This window comes from Sparus aurata, chromosome 23 (genome assembly GCF_900880675.1).
Source record: "Sparus aurata chromosome 23, fSpaAur1.1, whole genome shotgun sequence".
Taxonomy (NCBI): domain Eukaryota; kingdom Metazoa; phylum Chordata; class Actinopteri; order Spariformes; family Sparidae; genus Sparus; species Sparus aurata.
Window position 1 is genome coordinate 11,146,315 of NC_044209.1, and position 17,494 is coordinate 11,163,808.

The window sequence follows — 17,494 nt, forward strand, 5'->3', positions numbered from 1 at the left end:
GAAAAAAGAAAGGAACAGATAAAAAAAAAAAAAACACAGAGGAAAAATGAAGGGAGCAAGCTGGTGTTTGACATCCTCAGGGTGTCTCCGACTGTGTCTCCCTGCGTTTGTATGAGTCTGTGGGCTTTGGGATATGTTCGTGTCTGTCTGCATCTGCGCTGACCTTGAGTTTACTGCCTCTTGTAATACCTCTCAATCCATCTACCCCCCTCTGTCACACCCTTCAGGGAGCAACTGGAGACTTGTTACAATAACACAAGTTTTACTTCACCTTGTCCACGGGTGTAAATATTGTTTTCTCAGGGCTACTGTTGACTCGACGATACGTTTTTTGTCACATTTTTTAAGTCCTCACAGAGGTAGAACAAAACAATAAATGCGCGTGCGTGGCTGTGTGTGTGTGTGTGTGTGTTTCCCCGTGTGTGAGACTGTTCGTGATGACAGCTTTGAAAGAAAAAAACAACCTGTCATGCTTTATGATTGTGTTTGGATTATCTGCAGTGCCCCGGAGCACCCACAGACACTAGCACAGTCGTGCAAACGTCATCGTTATATAGGAGAAGCTTAGGTCAACCTGTGTCACAGGCTAACAACGGGCTTATTCTGGGAAAGTAGGGCCACACACAAGCACACACACACGGTTTTCTAGCTTGCAGCAGCCAGACAGCAGGCAGACGTCTATTACTCAGACGCCATACTTGTTTAAAATAGTACAAATACCATTCATGAACCAATAATACTCCAGTGGGTTCTCCAGCATTGTAATAATAGATTTCTTTTCTGGTTTTTGAATAATAAAGTCAGAGAAAGACAGAAAGACAGAAAGAAAGAAAGAAAGAAAGAAAGAAAGAAAGAAAGAAAGAAAGAAAGAAAGAAACCACTCCATGAACCTTTGTGAGAGAGGTGTATCGATCAAAATGGCTACTGATACTGGCAGCCTGGAACGTGAGAAGCAGCTTGGCCGCCTGCCTAATGTATGCTGGTTAATAATCCTGTACGTTGTTATGACACCATTGTCTGGTGCTCCTCTTTAGCTGTAGATTCATGGCCACCCCTGTCACAGAGCTTTTAAGGAAAATGACAAACTACGTGCAAGTTCTCCACTCGGCGCGGGACTGTACAAACCTCTGGAGGGGAGAGTAAAGCAAACAACAGGTGTCGGATCATCAGTCAACTCACTGTTAATGTAATGAGAATATACACAACAACGTATTACAATTGTTCCGTGTAGTTTTGCTTCTGTGCCGCGCGATGATAACAGGTGGCTAACACTACACAGCAGAGTGTCAATTTCATTTTGCATTTCACTGTTTCAGATTTGGAATGGAATAACTATTAACTACGGTTTTATCAACTTTAAATTGACCTTTTAAGAAAAACGATTCTTATTAAGTGTTGCTGTCTCTTCTAATAAATCATGCACACTAAAGATAACATGTAAGCAGGTAAATTAACATCATTTCCACGATTGATAATGACAGTCAAGTGCAAGCTTCCTTTTCAAACCTTGTCGTGGACGCCTAACCGTTCACTGGGCCAGTGTGGCGTTCGCTCAACTGGTGGCATTGAGCAAAGGAGCAAATGATTAACGGTGGTTTAATTGTGCTCATCGCTTATCGAGGAACCATCGGGACATTTAACAAATAAGCATCTTCGGCAAATGTACAAACACAGACTCACTTGGTACTCTGTTGATGGCCCGCAGTGGCCTGAGTACTCGGACGGTACGGATGGCTGACAGACTGGCGTTATGGCCGTCCAGGGAATACTCCAACACCCTGAGGACAGAGAAAGAGAGGCAGTTTTACCGTACTTAAAGGAAACATTTGTGCACACACACACAGATTCATCAGCCCAAAGCAACAACAAGAAAACTAAAAAAACACGAAAAAATATAATAATGCATATAATAATGGCAGCTTCCCACATAATTACTGTATGTGTGAGAGTTAATTACATGGAGTCAGAAAGCTCTTTTTTTTCCTCTGTATAGTCTATGTAGCGGTACCCAAACATCATGAGTGTGACAAGTAGGCAGAGAGAGACAGTTATGGTCTGCATGAAGGAGAGTGTGTGTGTGTGTGTGTGTGTGTGTGTGTGTGTGTGTGTGTGTGTGTGTGTGTGTGTGTGTGTGTGTGTGTGTGGTCACATACTGGCTCAGCTTTCGGAGCGTGGGAGTATCTAAAGGAATGTCTACTGCTGATTGGGTCCTGCCCTCGCCTCAACCTACAGTAAATGGAGGCCCCAGCCTTCTGTGGCAGCTGACTGCCAGAAACATATGTACATACATATGTCCAGGCTCCAAATCACAAGTCTTAGTTATGGATATCCGCATTTTGAGCCTGTTGATATTAGCAAATATATATTTTTTGTCTCTCCTGTCTGCTGTGTGAGGGAGAAAATTGAGCGAATTGTAGGCATGGGCGCAAAAAGCATTATGGGATACTAACCCTGCCATGACGATGACGAAGTCCAGCTGGTTCCACTTGTCACCAAGGTAACAGTTTGGGCCAAAAATTCCCAGGGCCACCATCTTGATGACCATCTCCACAGCGAAGAAAGCAAAGATGCAGTCGTCCAATACCTGAAGGACCGGAAAAACACAAACAAGCGCACAAATACGGTTAATGTTTAACACGGATGTGAACAACAAAAGGAAATGGACTTGTTGTCAACAGATAAAGGTCAGGTCCTTGTTAAGTATCCCCCGTCAATATGGAGACCCATTATGAAAGACGCTTCAGCGGTGCCAGTGGAGGTTGTCTGCAAAGCAATTCTCTCCTCCATTACTAAGTTGCATCCCAGCGGGGAATACCACTGGCTTAGCATGGTTATGGCTGTGTCTCAATTAATTAGGCATCCGCCACAGCAAAAGGAATGTCTGTATTTGAATATAATGAGCACATCTCGGCGCGCCAAGAATCAACATTACTCTGCAGTGAGAGCATGTTGAAACCAATGAGACAAGTGAGACAAGACAAAGACTGTAAGACCTTTTCATTACACTGTATTTAAGAAGCAGATTTGTTATTGTTATGGCTCCTCCAATCACCTCACAGCTACTCAAAGCAGAATGTGAAAACAATAAAGGTTTATAGTTAATTAGCGTTATTCTTTAACGTCTATTACATTTGGCTGTCTCAGAGATGTTGACTTAGAGTTTTCACAATTATTGTCACCAAGGTAAGCAAATCCTCTACCCATGCCATTGCTACTAAACTGAAACAATGATGTGATAAAAATCACAAAGGAACTCAGTGTAGTCAAAACAGACATGGGACGCATCATATTAATTTCCCCGATAATTTTACATTATAAACAACACATCTCGGTTGAGAGGGAGAAAGGAGAGCTAGTTTGCTGTTAGCTGTCGGGGGACAGTGAAGCCCTGCAGTGTGTTTTACTAATGAATCTAAAAGCTAACAGAAATAGTTTAAAGTATTTTACTACAATTTTGGGGTACTTGTACTTTACTTAAGTTTTTACATTTTTGCTACTTTATACTTCCACCTCACAACATTTTGGAGGCAATTATTGTACTGTTTATTCACTACATGTATTTGATAACTTTAGTTCTTAGTTACCTTGCAGACTGTATCCGCATCAGAGCGACAGTAAGAGAGATTCCCATAATCAGTAAAATGAATGGACTGGCTAGCCCGCTAATTAGTAGACCCATAGAATCCAATATATATATAAATACACATTGAATTGAAATGTTTTGTACTTTTCATACAGAAGCGCATAGATTGCAAAAAAAAGACTTAATAGACTTAAGACTTAATATCAGATAATCTAATTTAATTTAATTTAATTTAACTACTATTTGTATTGGTGAGGGTAATATTTTACATGATATCTTTACTTTTTAAAAAAAGGTGAAAAAAGTTCATCTGGAGCCCTTTTACATTGCACATGGAAATGCATAGTCTTATTTAAATCTGCTGTTACAGACAGTACTGAGGTAAAAACTGCGTGATAATGGAAAGGAGGCACACAAAACCTGTCAATTTAGATGATGTGCTCACCGGACCAGCTACCAGGGAGAAGGCGTTAGACTGACCTGTAGGATGCGGCACCACTCTGACTGGCAGCTGACGTCTTCACAGGGCTGGAACATCCCCAGAGTCACGCAGTTGAGCAGGATCACCAGCATGGACACATGCTCGAACCACGTGCAGGAAGAGAGTTAAGGCCAGTACACTTGAGATGTCATTTTAAATCAGAAGCGACACGAGGTGTAGGACTAAAGACTGGTCCAGAAGGAAAAAAAGCAAGCGAACACATATAAATGCATACACAGCACTGTTATTCCAGGGGAGATACAGTGTGCTTCAAAAGAAAAGCAACAATTAAACAGTCAGATGTTGTTGAAAATGAACAAAAATGTTTCCAGTCTTTCATCAAAGCATCGGGACAGCTTGATCCGTCACAGCACTGGCCACAGGTGCATCCGGGGCTGGCATGACCAGGTGCAAAACACACGCAGGGGCAGCATGGTCATAACAGGCCTGATGACCTTTTGCATGATGAGATGAGCAATGATATTATTTTTTTTATTTTTTTTTTTTTTGCATTTTCACAGCTTTATTAGACAGGACAGGTGAAGAGGGAGTTGAAACAGGGGTTAGAGAAAGAGGGAATGATGAGGGAAATCATGAGGGAAAGGGCCACAGGTGGGATTCAAACCCAAGGGCCACTGCAGCGAAGGCCCAGCGCATCAGCTGTCAGATGCAACGTTTGTTTGTTAATGCTCAGCGCCTCTGCAATCAGGAAAGACAATGCAGGGGTTGGCGGTGCTAAAAATCAATCAGCGCTCCAGTCCACGAAAGACAGTGATGTAGTGATATAACATTCAGAGACGTATAATCACACATAAGAAGCACTAATATCCCAGATAAAAAATCGACCGAGATCCAGCATAAGACCAAGTAAGTAGACGAACAGCCCGCCAACACACTGGAACCGGATGCCAGTAAGAAGTTTTTGCGTGTGAGCCTAATGCACATAATGGGCCTAATAATGACTCAGTGGGCCTGGCTGTTTAGCTGTTAATCTGCTTACAGGCCTTTTCACAATTTCTCAAATCAACATCTTAATGGGCCCACGTCTACTGTATATCCCGTTGCATCATTTGCTAATATACCAATGGCGGGAAGTTAATGATGCCAGTATGTCACATGGGGCGATGATTTTATATTTTTTTCAGTTTGTGGCGATTTATTTCGGCATCTGGCGAGAGTATGAAAGTAAGAATCCGACCAAATCTTTGGTGTGTCTCAGGATTTGCTTTGTGGAAAAACACCGGAGTTCCGCTGCCTTGTCACAAGGAGGAAGCACAAATCCAAGGGTGTGCCAATGTTAAATGTCACCTCTGACCCTGACAATAAAACCACTTGTAGGTAATCTTTTGTTGACTTCCTTTTGGCTGTGTTATCCTTGCTTTTTTTTTTTAGACGACAAGCAAGCTCATCTTTGCGGGACAAAAGAGTACAGAGGGCACAGTCAACAGTGGATTTTGTTTCGATTTCATTCCTTTGTTTCGGGTCCCTGTCTATAAATAAAAGAGTCTTAAGTGTGGCCCATTGGTGCCTCACTGCTTTGACAGATGCTTGATGCAGTGAGTCTGTGTGCGTTTAAGGGAATCTCTCCTCGATGAAAAAAACGACGGACTCAGTGTGATGAATCACTCTTCTTTAAGACGTGCAGCATAGACAGAAGACCCAGCAGAATGTTCTCTACAGACTTTTAGATTGTCTTCACTTATATACTGTCAGGTAACAACAGGACAACAGATGGAGAAACTCATCAAGGCTTTCCCAAGGCAATGACCCTTGGATGTTTTGCAAGACTTCCTGACAACTTCCCACATCTCAGGCAACGAGAATCACCCCCATCTTTCTTCCATGACTTCCGACTTGCTGTTCTAACCCATGCATTGATATCTGAAATCCAAAGATGATTTAAATACCCACGCTGGTTCGTTTAGGAATTCCAGTGACACCGTTTGAGTGTGGCAACATGGATGGCAACTAAAGTTACACCCTTGTACCTGTTGACTTAATGCAAAATGACAAATCTGAAAAGCCTTAGTCAGCTCTTAGATCCCAACTTTCCTCTTAAGTCTGGTGAAGATGCCCCGCACGAAATTCGTGAGAACCAACAACAGATATGATTGATCATTGTAGTCGTACTCTTACTTCAAACAAATCCATAAATCCATCGTTGTAGCGCTGACAACGTACTCCGGCGTGATACCACACCATAAATCACAGCACTGTAAGAACACACGTTAACTAATGAAATATACGGCCAGTATATCACAGTGCAGCTGCAATAAAGTTAGAAGACGTCCATTTATCATGACGGGAAAACATAATAAGACACAGAGTAATCAAAGAGTACGAAGAGCGCATGAGTGAGACAAAGAGGGACCGGGGGAAGGAAACCGACAGGGAGAATAAGAGCAGCTCTACACCGTGTCTCCTCAACTAGAAAAAAAGGCACTGATGCTGCTGTTTTTCTACTTTAGTCTGGCTTTTCTCCCAATTGCGCACACACACACACACACACACACACACACACACACACACACACACACACACACACACACATGCAGTCAGCCGGCGTGTGCATTGAAGTATTCCCAGGGTGACGTACTGTTCTAATTAGAAAGGGAGTTAAAGCAGAAAACAAATGGCGACCATTGTCTTCTACATTACAACGCGCACACAGACGTACACACACACTCATTCAGAAACAGGCGCGTGTTTGATATTGTAAGCAAATAACAGGAAGTCGCACAAACACATAAGGGAATCGGGACTTGCTGATGTTGTGATCAGGAGCCAAGACAGAGGTTTGTACCAGCAACCTAATACGTTTCTCTCTTCAGCAGCTACGGCCTCCAAGTTATCCTACTGCACCAACCACTGCAGGTTTTATTGTCTCATGAGCCAAATACTTTGCTTAGATGTCACAAGGCTCAACACCCTGGTGCATAGTGCACAATGTTTATATTTAACTTCTTAGACCCCACACCAAGAAACACAGAAAACCCTGAGACTTTGCTTCTGTGGGCACTTCGCCTCCCTGGTGGTCAGAAAATGTACATAAAAAAAAAGAGTTAATGCAGCACAACTGCCGTTTGACGTATATTTGGTTCCTGTGGACGTGAAAGAAAATCGATTCGAAAAGCAATTAGGCGATCGGGACTGCAAGTAAGCCATATGAAATATATATGAGGCGAGGGAGTATGGCTCACACACAATTTTGAGGGTAATGAGGGGTCATGTGTAAAAAGACTGTATCATACAGGGTTCTTATCTAAGGCTTCCTACATCCTATGGGCACAACAGAAGATGTTGATACAATCATCAGGTCATGCATGGAGTGGGTTTGAAGGTATCTATCTCATAACGAAACAACGGAATAGGTCAAGGACAAGATTTTACCCTGTGAACAATGATTGGTATGCGTGAACTGCTTACAAGACAAGACCCAGGGCCTCAGGGACAGCTTGCAGATATGGAAGTTTCATGACCCATCCTTTTTTTTTTCCACAAGTCAGCACGCGAACAACTTGGACTGCTTGGGTCACGTCATTCCTGTGTCACGTCTCGCATGTGTGATCTTGTTATGCGTGGCCTCATGTTGCTGATCAGTCATGGATTAGTGTTAACAACGACTGCAGAGCACTTCGGACAACAAGGCAGAAAGTTGTGCAGTGTGGCCGAGACAAACTTTGGAAATGGGATTAACAGCAGCAGGACACCTTTTGAAGACTGATTTGTATCTCAGTCGGTCTGCGGCAGCGATCGACAAGCACTTTCCTTTTCCATGCATTTCATAACTAAGAACAAAAATGCCATTTCTCTTTGCTCCATTTGCACCCCTGACAGAGGATTTCCTGAGCCCTGCCTGCCGCCACTCACCTATGTCAGGCAGCTCAATTAACCAAGCCTGACAAGTCTGCAATATGCTCTGCCAAAATGCCACATGTCTCTATTCTGCCTGCTGTGAAAGGTTTCCCACCGTCCACTGTGAGGAAAGTCACAGATACAGGCCTCCTTAATACGATCAATAAGGTTTAACTGCATTATGTTATCATATTTATCCACGACTACAATGCCCAAGTAATCGTGAAACTCATAATCTCACACACTCGCGCTACTTATGTGATGGAGGACATGGTGATACTGAGGGGAAACTGTCTGTCTGTTACGTTTCTGGAAAAAAAAAAAAAACAAGTCTCAGCCAGTGCACCAGGCTCCCATTGCTACGCTACACAGCAGCTGGATATTCAAGTGAACAGAAGCAGCACTTCTGTGGGAGGCAGGAAGAACGCAAAAAACCCTGACGCTTATCCTCCGGGGACACATTTAAAACGAGTGAGAAACAAACCAGGGGCCTCTGAGAAGTTAATATTGTAGAGAGGGTACAGCATGTAAAACTAGGGGGGGTGGGGGGGGGGATCGTGGCAGCAGGCAGCGTGAGATATGAGTGGTATGTTGGAGGGGAAGTCCAGTTCGGAGGCCGCGTTCGCGCAGAGAACATTTGGTTCTGTGACTCTGCAGAAGCCACAACAGCTGTGAGGCGCTGTGGTCGCTGCTTGTGCTGCGTGTATCCAGTCTACAAATGAGTTACAGGTGTATTTAGCAGCTCTATCAGTGTAAAACGTGTTTTGCGTTGGCCTCGGGGGAGCGGCAATAAAGCGTTGTTGATGACATTGTGTCAGGTTACAATGTGTTGTTGTGAGTGTTAATACAGCGAGGAAAAAAGGCATTTGCAATCACATGGGAAATGCCTTGGGCCGGTCTGTCGCCATATATACAACAGGCACACACACACACACACACAAACACACACTAAGTCAAACAACCTGAGGTCGATCCTTCCTTCAGAGATGAAAGATTCAGTAATCTGCGGCAGAATTAAAATGAGAGATTTGAATATTCAGAGAATATCTCGCTCTCTCTCTCTCGTGTTGCTCTGAGCCTCCCTCCGCTCTGCTCCCTCTAATTCCTCTTTAATCTCCACAGTCAACACCTCCTGAGCCCCCTTCTGTCTTCAGCTCTCCCACACACACACACACACACACACACACACACACATAGATGCATGCAGGCATAGACGCACACGAGCATTAATGTGTAAGTCCTCAAAGTCAAGCCGGGCTGTCACCGCACATCGAGCGCGGCATAGGCGCTGATTTGCGGTGAACAGAAAAATAACAAAGATCGTGATGTTTTGATTATTTTGTCTGGCTTCTGCCTTTCTCTCCTCTCTCTCTCTCACACACACACAAGCTCAAAATTCAGAAGTATAGCTATGTTTTCCCTACGCTGCTATGAGCCGGACCAAATATAGTGCTCTTTCATTGGTTTTATTGGATTGGCTTCCTGTGGCAGAGACAAATCCAGCTCGGGGTCGCAACGCTCCCGGTCTCACTTGATAAGGTCGATTTATGCCTCAGCACTCTGAGAAAAAAAAAAATAGGTCTTCATCGTGTCATACAGGATGTGGGGGATTGCGGGTATTCAGATGTCTAGCAATGGTTCAGTTGTCTACACTTCCGTATTATCATTCATCACCTGTCCTTGTATTATCAACAATCAACAATTTGGGTCAGTAAAGCACAGATGTAGGTTACCTTTTACCCAGGACAAACAGGTTTGCTGTGACCTAGTTAGCGTTCTTTGTTTTAATACTGTTGGGCTATTGACCCAAGCCTCAATATGGTTATTCTGAGCCAGAACACATTGTTGAGGCTTTCCATCAAAATCGTCCTGAGATGTTTCGCTTTGTGAAGGAGGATTATCACAGTTCGTAGGAGTACCATGTTTGAGTTTGGGCAAATAACCCAACAGCACTAAAAAGAATAACATGGGTACACAGGGTCCAAACAAACCTTCGCCTCAGTGATTTTCGTGCGGGCGAAGTTACCCAGCTGACCCAATTTGAGTCAGTTTTAGGCCAGTGACTTTAATGTTGTACTAACTTTTATGGCTTGAGTAAACAGGAAAGTCTGTCCCTGAGATGTGAGAGATTGAGTTATAGCATCAAGAGTTCAACTACATCCTCAGGAGGCTTTTACAGCGACGCATCCAACCATCACCAATTACATCTTCAGGAGCACATTGACCATACTCGGCCCAGCCAATTACATCCTTTGGACAAACTCTTGAGCAAGTCCAAATCCAGAAACACCATTTTATTCAGCATTATTACTTCTGCCAAGAAGATTATGTCTTCCCCGTGTCTGTCAACAAGATTACACCAAAAAAGATCAGATTGGATTTCCACGAAACTTGGATGGAGACTGGGTCTCAGTCCGGACTAGACCCCATTCAAGGAATTTTTATCTTAGCTTTATTTAACATTGCGAGAAAGTAAATTTTCCCAACAGTTTCAGTACATTTCTCACAGAATAACTCGAGAATAATCAGGGCGTATTTAAGTGGCTGGTATCTGTGAGTAAATAGCAAAGGAGACTGTTGGGACTTGGCGGAGGTTCTAGTTGTTAAAAATGCTGAAAAACAAAGACACATTGTACAGATATAAACCCGTTCATTGTCTTCTTGGAAACAAAAACATTCACAGGATGTGCAGAGTAACTTTCTTATCCATCCATCTACCATTAGGCTTCAAAAATGTGGAGCAGGTGCAGCAAGTTAAGCCTTATTTGTTTCTCACAGATTTCAGTGAATGGCTGCTTAAAGTCTTTGTTAAACAAAAATTGGTCTACACAGCAAAGGATTTATTTACCAAAGGAACAAAACATCATTTAGCCAAACCAGAGCGCCAAAGCTACTTATTTATCGACCTGGTTCACGGGTCTATCAATATCTTAGCGCCTCAAAAAAACAAAGTGGACTATCAGTGGGCATAAAACCTGTCTACGGGAGCAATATGGCGTTGTGCATAAGGGCAAGAGGAAACTACTTTACACTGTATGCATTCATGAGAGCACCCACACGGTCATTAAAGCTGCTTTAGATGAAGTAGAAACAAAGTATGGTGAGGCTGGAAAGCTTGCAAAAAACACATATATGGAGCACTGATTGCATTCATCTGTTACTGTATAATGGGTGCCGCATGAGTCAGTGTTTATCTTTAGCATCTGCTGGGCAAATATGGAACAATACGAGCCCGCCGAGGTAAACAAATATCACAAAGCAACGCCGAGCATTTAGGCGAGAGCCTATTAAATTTGTACCACACTCTGTCATAGCAAAGTCTCACACCTACAGCGACTGTGATAACACTTACACACATTCATTAAGTGATTATATATACACGCACACGCGTTAGGATGCATAGTACTTGCGCACCCGTGTGCACTCGTGTTTTTCCTTTTCTCTCCCAACCGGACATGGAAACGCGCAAAGTCGTCACCGTACCGTTACGTGGTGAAATGAGCTTCAGAAGCATCGCGCTCACACACACACACACACACACAAACGCACACACACACACATTTAGACATAAGCGGCCGCTGATGCAAGACAACAACAATACGTCGGCACAGCCTCTTAGGCATAGGCGCGCACAAGCGTGAATACACTGGAGAGGTCTCGCAGCACGCTCACGGTGTCAAGCCCACTCCAGTTGAGCTGTCAGGCCGGTGCCAGTGCATGCGGGGAGGTAGGAAAGGAGGCCGGAGTAAACAAAAACAGAGCACCGAAGCACCGCAGACTCACACTTGTCTCCCATCAGCGCAGCTCGCCGAGAGTCAGTCCACTTTGGTTTCTATTAAATTAAGACTTTTCTATCTCTTTCTCCCCCCCCCACCCCCAATCCTCCTTCGGTTCTCTACATGTTAAAGAGGAGCTACAGTCTCAGATCACAAGCAGAACTCATCCCCTATCTGCTTCACGGCTTGGCGCTCTTTGTTCTGCGATAAACTACAAATTTAGCCTGTCCCGTCTGGTTTAGCGGCTCTCACAGTTTCTTTCGCCTCAGCGTGAGGAAAAAGTTCCCCCGTCCGTCCACATTTTCACACACCAATGCGAATTCATTTAATGGCACCACTTTTGCATCATTCCTTCATGTCATTCCTTAAGCCAGGCAGTCAGCGCAAGCAGCATCTTCTCTGGGGAATCTCGCTTTGAAAAAAATAAAAAATAAAACAAATGTCCTGTGCAGATGTCATTGGTCACAGTTAGTGGTCACGATTTCACAGAGCCTCGCGGCTCCTGCTGGGAGCTTATCGGCTGTCGCTCTCTCGCGTCAGGTGGAATTTCTCAGCCAAGCACATGAATTTCAACCTGTCTGCTTTGCTTCATTTTTCCCCATTCCGCTGAATTCGGAGCTAAAGGAGAGGTAATTAGAGTGAGAGGTTCAGATCAGCGACCAGTCACACAGCACTTAGCTCTGCCACGAAGACAGATGGCTTGGGGGAAGCGACTCTATGCATCCATGCACACAAAGATAGCGCGCTGGAGGAGGAAACAGACTGAGGTACATTTCTGTAGTTGTTTGGAAGTTAGTGCGGCTCCCGGAGATACTACATTCACATTTTTATGTTGTTTACCGTGTGTGACAGAGACGTACTTGGATGTTACAATAAAGCTTGTGTAAGTGCCTGTATAATCCTGACACAAGGACCGATACTTTCTGCTGACATGGAAAAATGATGTGAATGCCCCGTCAAATCGGCTTACCAACTCGGAAAAGCTGTACGAAATTTGAATGAAAGTGGCAGTAGAAAGTTTTATCTATGTAAAGAAAGTTGTTATCCATTGATGAATGGCATAACAATTAAGAACAACTCGAGAGTGGGATCACCCGCGAGGAGCGCCCCCTGGTCCTACCACTTAGCCCTACCCCTCTGTCTTTTTCCGCATTTTCGCCAAGGGGAAGGGTGTCCCGATTCCTGTTGAGATTTAGGGGGGATAGGGAGAAGTGTGTTAGGGCTACGTGATCCTCCGTACAGAGGGTTTTTGACATTAACATTTGCTAGTTTGCTGATGAATCGGTTGCGAACTGCCTTGGTAGCTAACGGTACATTGTTATTGCTAATTTGTGACGCAAGAGAAGTCACTGCAGCTGAAGACGGCCGCTTTCGTTTTCATAAACGCCAGCGCCTACTGATGATGTATGAGGTTCTTGGTGGGTTGTCCCATATCATAGGGGCAGATTTCAACCAGTACCCCCTTTCAGCTTTGTCTTGAGGGGCACTGGGGTACTTGGAATGAAGGGGTCGGAATAAAAATTGCTAAGCGATGACTCATCAGTGCAACTGCATCCAACTTCCTACGACTCCTTTGCTTGTTTATATCTACGCAGACATTTGCTATCAGACATCCCTTTCAATTACTTACATGTGCAGAGTTTTGTTTCTTTTTCAGTGAGAACATTTGCTGAATTATTCATCTCAATCCCCCTCCTCGACGCCCTTTTCTTCCCTTCCTCCTTCCTCAGTTCCTTGACTCTCACCTTCACCCCCCCCTCTCTCTCCCTCTGCTGACACCTTCGTTTCTCTACATTCTCAACCCTCTTAGCCTTTCACCTCCCTCCGTCTATCTCGGCCTCCCCTTCCACGTACATTTCCTTCCCGTCCTCTTTCGCAATCCATTTCTCTGACCCCCTCCTCCTCGTTCTTCATGCTCCAGTCCATCCCCCTTTCATTAGGGGAGAGCAAACTCAATCCCATCAGATGTAATAACCTAATCACGCTCGGTACTCAGGTCGATCAGCAGGGCAGCGGCCTGTGTGTGTGTGTGTGTGTGTGTGTGTGTGTGTGTACAATCACTGAGAAAACAAGAGCATGTGTGCCTGTGTTTGTGAAGCCTGTCATGTTAAGCATACCAATTTATGTTGCAATGCCCTTTGTCCTTTCCATATCTGCTTCGTGTATCATATTATTTTGTACCGGCCTGTTTTATTAAACCAGCCTGACAGTGTATTATACCACCAGCCAAAACATAACAACAAAGAGCAAGGTTCATGCCCTGGTTTTTTAAGGTTGAGACTACTTGTTTAGGCATCAACATGAGGGAAATACCATGTTTTTTTTTATATTAAAATATATAAATTATTAGCATTTTGTGTTTGCAGTGAACGGTAGGACAGCAGCTTCCACAAATGACGTAGTTGTACATGCACATGTTTGGTTGTGATGAAATGACCTGGTGCTCCTGGAGAAATGACTTGATATCATCAGTTGCATTGTGGATAATGTAGGAGCCAGGGTTTAAAAAAGGAAGAAGCATGCGTGGGGAAGACAAACGTTTATATCTCTGGTTTGATCATTTGCCGTTAGCTCAATGTTAGCCCTGCGGACTGCTTTTAAAAAAAAAACCTGCCGCCTACATTACCCACAAAACAACGGACCTACTGAGTGACATCACTGGAGGTAATTTATCAGTTTTACATGCAGCTGCGACCACATAAGGCTATATACTACTTTATCCACATATACAGTAGCAGCTCCCAAGACCTGTCCAAGAAATTGGTGCAGTCACCCTTTAAATAAGCCTAGATATCGGATCAGCACTCGGTATCAGCAGCAAATGTGGTGCAGTGCATCCCTGGTTCAATTTGTATGTCCAGTATATGTGACCTCAGAAACTATGTGCAATATCCTGAATTCATATGTATTAAATATCTCTGCATCTGTGTCATGTTTGACGTGCGGACACTATTTAAAAAACCCGTTCCCTGATTTGCTGGTGATCAAATCTCAGAGGAACTCATTTCCAGCCCCATCCGAGCAGCGGCCATGAAGAGTGCGGCGGGGGTTCAGAGCTTCTCCAACTGCCTTGCATCGCCCTACAGACCATCAGAGGCTGTTTGTCCTCCTTCCTTCGTCACTCCATTCACCGTTAATGAGCCCTGTTCCCTCTCTGCTGCCGTCTCTTCCCTTTTCACCCTCTATCGCTCAGACCCAAACTTTTGTTGCGAATCCCTGCTCTGACCAAAAAAATCTCTGCTCTCCTCTCCCCGTCGTATTCGCCCTGTCCCTCCTTTTTTCCGTGTCATCGCTCTCCAAACTCCTCCGCTCTCTCCATCTCTGTTTTCTCCTCCTCCCATTTCGCCTGCTAGTGATCCGTCTCACTCTGCCGATGTGGCGTTGGAGTGCCTCCAATCCAGATTCCGAGCCGCGTTTGATTGGGGATGATTGTTCATTTATTTCACCATCTGCCGCAGAAAACGCACACACACACTAAAACTCTCTACCGTCACCTCAGACATAAAAGAAAGAAAAAAAAACCTGCTCCCACCTGCTGTGATCACTACTTTAAAGGATCCTGCCAACAGAATGACTAGTTTTGGAGTTGCATGTGTCTCGTGTGTCTCCTGCGTGAGCTTGTGTGTGTGTGTGTGTGTGTGTGTGTGTGTGTGAGCTCCAGATCGGGCTCATCTCAGTGAAGTCCCCGAAGACGTCACAATTCAGAAACAGAAGCTCATAAATCAGCCCGTCCCTGAACTCTCTCCCCTTCTCCCTTGTCTCCTGATTCCTGCTTTCATCTCTCCGTCCCTGCATCCCTCCATCCCTCCATCCCTCCTCCTCCTCCAACGCCCCCGGAGAGGAGGCTGAGGCAGCAGTGACGCAGTTACACCAGGATTCCCTCCGTCTCCTCTGCTGTAGTCTCTCTGCCGCCTGCTCTTTCATCTCCCACTTCCTTCCACAGCCTTTATAAGCGTCTCTGCTGGTGGCACTAGACGGTGAAATGTCTTTCCGAGCAACCTCAACTTCATCCACCATCAGCATCGATTAGAAATCCTATCTTTCTCTGACTCCTCTTTCAAAACAGGGAGAGGTGTCTGTGTGTGCAATGAGAGAGGTGAGATGGTTCGACAAAACAAACCAAAAAAAACTGTTTGTTCTCTGAAGCGCTGCAACGTGCAGATGATGTACTGGACCGGAAAACGTTCATGACACAGAACACACCTGAACAAAAAAGGCATCCCAAGGTGAGATTCTCTTTCCAACGGCATCTGTCCCATCATGTGTGTGTGTGCAGGTGTGTGTGTGTGTGTGTGTGTCACGCTGTGTCAAAGAGGGAGGAGAGGGAGAGAGACAGGGAGGGATACAGAGCCCTAAATAGAGCAGCTGCATCTGGTGGGGCCTGGCCTTAAACCTCAACTCTCTTCCTCGCTCTCTCACACACACACACACACACACCCCCCACTACCTTACATGCCTCAAATGGTTCAACAGTGCCGCTCGACCTTGAGCTGTTGGCCCCTCCACATGCATCAGCGCAGTACCACACACAGAAAAACATCGGCGAGTCGACAGAGCCTCAAGTGATTTACAGTTTTTACGACTGTAAATAAAAACTCCAAGACCACCAATAATAAAGACCCCGCCTACAAGTCATGTCTGTGACAGCCATGGTCTAACGTTTTTTACCGCAAACCTGCAAATCATCAAGTCCACGCGGGGCCCTCAAGCGGACTTCCTCAAGTGGACTTCCAGAGAATCTGCTTGGGCAGCGGACTTCACTGATACACAGAAGTATTCCTCTTTGTCTATGCAGTAGAAAAACAGACTTTTTTTTTTTTAAATTGGTGCTACATGAACACAGGAAACAGAAAAAATGGGCTGTGGAACTCCCTTTCGCTCAAAAGGTACAACAACCAGAATACACTATGTTTGGACCGGACCAATAAAAACTTGTTGGCAACAGAGCGGTGGCAAAATGGAGAGAAGTTTCACATTGTCACGTATCTGTAACAACGTATACCACCAACACTGTAGTGATAAACATCTGGTTGAAAATCCTCAGTGTCCCTTTAACTACCCACAATCCATTGCAATACTAACATGCAAGTGTATAAAACAGTTACTTTATTAAAGTGTTACTGGAATCATGTAGGCCAGAAATAAATATTCAAGCACATCATGATACAGAAAGGTGAGGTAATGGCTACAGAGCAGGGCTGGCCGAAGTGCAGCCTGTGGCCCAATTTCAGACCGCCAAAAAGGTTCAGTTTTGCCCGCCAGATGTATAAATATTATGTTTGTGCCACTGCATTTTTTTTTGAAGTAGAATGCTCTATAAATATTTAATAAGTATCCTTATTTGCTATTTTTCATAACTGATTTAAGGGAAAGTAGGATTTGAGTACCATTAGCATCTTAAATAAATGATATAATACAATAAGTGTTCGCATCTGGGTCTAGGCCCGCCCAGCTTTAGTCTCCTTACGGACTCAAGCTTAAGATCCTACATTTCCCACAATGGCATCTTTATTAAGAGCCTCCCTGCCAGGCAAACACCCACGTCTCTGAACTTCAGGGACACGACTCTGAAACAAGAGGCTCTCGGTTGTGAATTTGAAGTCTGGAGCCCGAGCTGAGATAACCCCAGATGACGTCGCCATGACATCATCGGACGCAGCCCACACAAGACCGAGACTGAGTGGTGCTCTTTGTCACGAGTCACCTGAACATCACGTGTGTATCACTCGCGGAATGCCCCTTTAACCTTAACGAACGACCCAGTTTTTAAAGATCTACGCCTTCGGTTGGGGACTGATG

The 17,494-nt window shown here is 44.6% G+C and overlaps 1 protein-coding gene across 4 annotated transcripts in view; it reads right to left on the reverse strand.

The window, feature by feature from the left end:
• cacna1ha (calcium channel, voltage-dependent, T type, alpha 1H subunit a) overlaps positions 1-17,494 on the reverse strand; it is a 126,039-nt gene that overhangs the window by 59,293 nt on the left and 49,252 nt on the right. For all 4 annotated transcript variants that reach the window (XM_030406835.1, XM_030406834.1, XM_030406836.1 and 1 more), the window contains exons 3-5: positions 4,064-4,175; positions 2,451-2,584; positions 1,681-1,778 (exon numbers count right to left, since the gene is read on the reverse strand). In XM_030406835.1, the coding sequence (XP_030262695.1) occupies positions 1,681-1,778; positions 2,451-2,584; positions 4,064-4,175 (344 nt within the window). The remainder of the gene's footprint in view (positions 1-1,680; positions 1,779-2,450; positions 2,585-4,063; positions 4,176-17,494) is intronic.